This window comes from Petaurus breviceps, unplaced genomic scaffold (assembly GCF_028583685.1).
Source record: "Petaurus breviceps papuanus isolate PSGF00001 unplaced genomic scaffold, PetGlider_PUasm1.0 173, whole genome shotgun sequence".
NCBI lineage: Eukaryota > Metazoa > Chordata > Mammalia > Diprotodontia > Petauridae > Petaurus > Petaurus breviceps.
Window position 1 is genome coordinate 28547459 of NW_027185759.1, and position 6000 is coordinate 28553458.

At 47.2% G+C, this 6000-nt stretch overlaps 1 protein-coding gene across 2 annotated transcripts in view; it reads right to left on the reverse strand.

Moving 5' to 3' along the window:
- The window catches only part of GOLIM4 (golgi integral membrane protein 4), a 98207-nt gene extending 92728 nt beyond the window's left edge, over positions 1–5479 (reverse strand). Inside the window, exon 1 of one of the 2 annotated variants that reach the window (XM_069083539.1) lies at positions 4957–5479. In XM_069083539.1, the coding sequence (XP_068939640.1) occupies positions 4957–5143 (187 nt within the window). In that variant the 5' untranslated portion in view covers positions 5144–5479. The remainder of the gene's footprint in view (positions 1–4956) is intronic. The other variant, XM_069083538.1, reaches the window with a different exon arrangement.
- Between the last annotated feature and the right edge of the window lie 521 nt (positions 5480–6000).

Here is a 6000-nt window from a genome sequence, read left to right on the forward strand (position 1 = left end):
TTGTAACATCTTCTATTCACATGTTAATATCATACCTAGGATATATCTATCTATATGTATATATATATGTGTGTGTGTATATATATCTATATATCTATATCTATATATCTATATCTATATATATATATAGTCCATCACATTCTGGAATCCAAGATGAGTTAAAAAAAACCACAAAACTGCTTACTAGATACCTGAATAACAGAGGGATTGGTAACAGAGACACTTGAGGACCCCAAACTCTACTGTAAGTAGGCAAAGACTTGGGCAGAGAGGAAGAAAGAGATGGGCAATGAAAGGGGAGATTTTGCTACCAGATTCATCCAGAAAATGGATGGATCTTAACTCAGCACACAGAGAAATACAAAACTTTATGAAGCATAGCCCCTGCTTTCAAAGGATTTAAAAGCTAGTGGGGGATGGAAGGGAGCTGGGGGATGAAGTAAGAAGACTGCAAGCCACAGAAAAACAGCTACAGCCAAGGACAAGAACAGAATGAGGACTGTACCTGTGAGTTGGTTCATTGGCAATGGAAATTCCAAGACAAGAGATGTCCTTGCCCCAGGCAGGTCAGCACCTTCGCTATAACATATATTCTTAGATGACTACCTAGAACATTCAAAAAACTTGATCTGGGTCACATAGCTAGTATGGGTCAAAGGCAGGACTTGAATTCAGGTCTTCCTACCTCAAAGGCAAGTTCTCTATTATGCCATTCTGTTTCTATAACAAATAGTTTATAATGCAAAAACCAAACATATAGGAACATTCTACATTAGAGGCATCAATAGATTAGTGGGAAGCCATTTCCCCAAGTCCCTTCCCCAATCTCTCAATGATACTTTGCTTTACAACTACCAAACTCTGACTTTTACCACTCCATACGAAATCACTAATGGGGTCCTCAATGGCCCTAATACTCAGACACAAAACACAGATCTAGAGCTGAGGGTTAGGCATTACCTAGTACAATCTCCTCATTTACAGATGAGGACACCGATTCCCAGAGTGATAAAGTGGCTTGGCCAAAATTATACAGACAGTAAACAGAAGAGCCAAATTTCTAACCCAGGTCATTTGCCTCAATATCTCAGTGTCCCTTCAACTCTAAGAGGTGTCTTCTAAATGAATTTTGTTCCAAAAGTGTGAGTTGCATGTAAGTAATTGACTATTTTCCTGTTGACTGGAAAAGAAAAAAAGAAAAAAAAACACCAGCCACCAGTGTTACAGTTGAGTTTTTGTTTTTTTTTTTTTAAGGTTTATGGGGTGGCTATAGAGCTCTGGCGCTGGAGTCAGGAGGGCCTGAGTTCAAATCCAGCCTCTGATACCTTGGGCAAATCACTTAACCCCAACCGCCTTGCCTTCCCCTCACTCCAAAAAAAAAAGAAAAAAGAAGGTTTATACAATTATCTCCTTTTACTTGTCTAGTCAAACCACAAAAGAAAGATTAAATCTAAACTACACATAAACCTAAGAGTGTATGTTTTGACAAACCAAGGGCCCTCCCTGATAGTTCCCTGTTGGCCCCTCTCAGTCAAATGGTATTTTTCCAGAGGCAGGGAAAAACAAAGTCACAATCTACCCAAACCTCATAAACCAGGTAGTTTACAACTCAAAATAAATAAATGAATTAAAAATGAAACAAGAAACAGTGTCCCAGAGTTACAGCTAACAGTGAGCTAGCTGCACGTGGGCTGCCCAAACACTTTGGCCTGATTTTGCAAGGCTGCTTCTGTGGCTCTGTTGTAACTATTACAATATCCCAATTCAGAACAGATTCAAAGAAAGGCCGGGCTTTAAGGCCAACTCACTCAAAAGTTTTTCAAGATACATTTCTCCCCCTTCATATTACTACCTTCTGTCCTACAAATCCCCCTCCCCCACTAGCCTGCATCATGCTGAGTTACCGTCTCACTTCCCAAATGAAGCAACAAGGATGCAAAGAAAATCAAATCTATTTTGAAAAACCCAATAGTGCAAACAGGAAGAAAGCACCAATTCATTAATTAAGGGCTCAGTCATCAAATTCTGGCAGCAGCTGTTAAGGAGATTTAGCTAGCTGGGCAGGGAGAGGAACTAGGGTCCCTCTTGGTTGGTTGGTTTTGCTTTCAAAGCCAAATCAGATCCAGAAGGTTGAGAAGGAAACCCACAGAAGAAGACTTATGAGTGTCCTCACTTGGGTTCAGAATTTTTTAGTGGGGCAGGAGGGGGGAGAAAGACAGCTCAGATTCTGCTTGCTCTAGGAGCTCAGCCGACGAATCCAAGAGCACCTACAGCCCTCCCCTTTCCTTCCTCTTCTATCCACTTTTATGAAAATCTATTTCTAAACACCAGTTGGACTTCTAAGATAAGTTTGGTGCAACCTGATATGCGGAAGCAAGCCGTAAAGAAGCCGGTGACTAATAAATCCCCACCCCTCATACCAACAATAACTCATGGGTCAATTCACCCAGTTAAAAATGAAAAAAAAAATAGTTTAAAAGCCAGAATGCAAAAAGCAAGATCCTTTCTGAGCCCAGCCCAGCTCACAGATGGATGGTGCCTATAGCTATGAAGTTTCTATTTGCTAAAAATACCTTACTTTCTTCTAATTTGGTCACAGCAAACATGCAGACAAATGGGTGCGTTTAATTTACTTTCTGCCTTAATATTTTTGTTTTAATTAGAAAAAGCATCCAGAAGAACTAAAGTGACCTGGAGGCACTGTTTTAATGTGTCTCCATAACAATCTTCAACGAGATTCAAGCCAACATTTATTAAGCAACTACTTGGCATGAAAGCCAAGCAGGGGAGATGAGGACATTAAAGAAAACAGTCCCTGCCTTGGGGAGCTGATATTCTACTATACTCAAGGTATACTGGACAGCCAATAGGCAGTCAACAAACTCTTGACTAAGTGTGCCAGGCACTGTCTGAAGATAGAAAGGGAAAACTAATCTCAGTCTTTGCTCTCAGGGAACAAACATTTAAATGGGGGAGACAACATGGAAATATCTAACTACACACAAGATACAGGCAGAGGATATGAAGGTAATTTGAAAGTTACCTTGCAGGAAAGGCTCACTTCAAATCCCAGACCCCTTAAGTTTAAAAGTGACTCTAGGTAGGAAACAGCTAAAAAGTAACTATACGCTAAGACTTTCAAAGTCTCCAAAGGTTAAACGACTCTTTCCCACTAGGATTATTTACCATACATAGTGTTTATTTTGAATCCATGCATTATTTATGTGATTCTGACACTTCCATTAGATATATTGATATAGAGAAGCTGAGTGAGTCTATGGTGTGGCTGGGATTGGTATTTACTGAGGCTGGGAAAGTGATCAATTGCACTCTGCCTCCAGAAGAAACATTTCTGAAAATCAACCATGTGGGATGAGCCAAATGCAACCAGGGAAGGTAAACAAGCCATTAAGTGTCATATGACATGTACAATGTAAACAATCCAAACCTCTCCAATCCATCTACACAGAGAAACACAAGGGAAAGACAAACCCTGAGGCACAATGCACAAGGTAATTCACCATTTGCTTAGACCAGGGGATCATTTTGAAAATTTCATTTCCTAGCTAGACTTCTGGCAATGACCCCTTTCTTTTCCCCCAATTTCCTCAATATCACTGATTGACCAGGCAAAAAGAAACATCTTGAAAATGCTGGGGCTGTCTGAGAGGTTCCAGGAGCACAGAGGCTGGTGGGAAAGATGCTGCTATGAATCAGAAGTCAATCTCTTCGTCTCCCACCCCATCGGACCCACTAGGCTCTCTTTCCAAGGCTCAGCTCAAGGCCAGCCTCTAACAAGGGGCCACACTCAACCTCACCAGACGTCAGGACTCCCTCGTATTAATTTGTTTTCTAATTTGTATATGTTGTATATGTACAGATGACTAACCTATTTCTGTACCTCTTTATCTCTTAACTCCTCCAAAGTAGAATGTAAGGTCCTAGAGAGCAGGCAGGGACTGTTGGTTTTGGGTTTTTGTATACTCATCACATAGTTGAGTGAGCATTTCAATTCTTCCAGAATTGGAAGACACCTAAGAGGCTGAGCCCAAACTCTTCATTTTACAGATGGAGAAACTGAGACCCAAATTGTTCAGGTGATTTGCTGAAGGTCAGACTGCCAGTAAATGTCAAAAGCAAGATTTTAGCCTAGATCTTCCTGACTAAAAGTCCAGACACTCATACTACTCCATGATGTCATAGTAATAAATGCTTGTAGAATTTATGACTTTGAATTCAATGAGGAGAGCAAAAGATGATGTGATGGAACCCTCTCCCCTGCCCCCCCCCACTCCCCACCCAGGATTTCAAGTCAACCAAGCTCAAATCCTGGCTGGGTCACTTCCAAACTGCATGTAGGTCAAGTCACTTCATGTCGGTAGGCCTCAGTTTCCCTATTTGAAAACTGAGGGTGCTGGACCAGATAATCTCTAGGATCCCTTCCAACTTTAGACCTCTCTGCTCACGATATAATGTGAGGGGCAAAGGGACTGTCCGAATCTCCTTACTTAAAATCTGCTTATTCTCTCTGGGCCTGAGAAAGATAAGGGGCTTGAACTAACTTGATCTTTAAAGAAGGACCTTTCCAGTTACAGATCAAGAATCCCATCATATCCCTCGCCTGACTTTGTGGTGACCTGCCAATGACGTTCTTAGAACCTACTTGAAATACAGGAATGCTGGGAGGGCTGGGTCCCATTGCTTAACAGGTAAAGAGGAGCAGGGAGATATAGCCTGGCTTCAATATTCATCACTCTCCTGCCTCAATTCATGCTGAAGGTCAAAGGCGCTGCCCCAGTCACCACCACATCCATTAGTGTGTCCTAAATCCGAAAGAGAGAGGCAACTTTGGGCTGGGGTCTGTGTGCGCTGGGGGAGTGTCTGTGTATGTGTGCGTGCACGAACGTGGGGGCATTTCTTGGGTGCGCTGCCCCCGGGGGCCCCCCCCCCGGGTACCTTGTAGCTGGGCTGAGAGGGCCTCCTGGTGCTGCTGGTACTTGAGCGCCACTGCCTCGGCTTTGCGCAGCTGGCTCTGCAGCTCGTAGTACAGCATGGCCCCGTAGAGAACGCCGAACACCACGGTGAGCAGCAGCAGCGTTTGGAAGATCCTTTTCTGCTTTCGGGAGCACATCCCGTTTCCCATAGTCCCCGCTCTGGCCCCCAGAGCCTCCTCCTCCGCGCCCCGAGCGCCTCAACAGCTGCAGCCGCCACAGCAGGAGGGGGCTGCAGCACCCCGCGGCAGCAGCAGCATCGGGCACGGGTCCGAGACAAGGGAGGAGGCGCAGCCGACGCAGGACCCCCGGGGCACAGCGGCGCGCGCTCGCTTCAGCCCCCTGGCACTGCTGGGCGGGCTGCCATCGACGTCGCCACCGCTATCGCCACCGCCGCTCCAACTCCAACTCCTCGGGGCAGCAGCCGAGCTGCAAACTTTTCCTGAGTGCGCTCTGCCCGAGTGCTGGCGCCCGCGCGGGGGCCCTTCGCATGCTTCGGGGCGGGCTGCTCGGGCGCCCTCTGTCCCCGGCCCGGCGGGGCCGAGCTGGCGGCCAGCAGCCGCTTCCCTGCCCCCGCGGGATCCGGCCCGTTCGGGATCCTGACGGGCTGGGCGGGCCGGCTTCTGACCGGGCAGCGTCGGGACAGGCCGGCTCTGAGCTGCGCTGCTCGGGCTCCGGGCGCTACTTTGTTGCCACCTAAAGGAGGGTGAGAGTAGGACAAAGGGAAGGGGCTGGTCCCGGTCCGCTGGCCGGCTCCTCAGCCCGGGCGCATCGCGGACTAGGGGGCACAGCGCGCCTGGGCCAGGAGGGGGTGACCGCCGCCGCTCTGACCGCTGCCTCTGGCCCGGCCGGGGCCGCCACAGCCTCCCACTCAACTTACGTGTCACCCACCAGCCCCGCTCCTCCGGCCAACGGGATTCCGGGAGGAAGTCCCGCGCGCGGCTCTGCGCTCATTGGGCTGGTCCGAGCGGCCACTCCCTCCCTTTGGGGAGGCAGGGCCCGGCTCCAT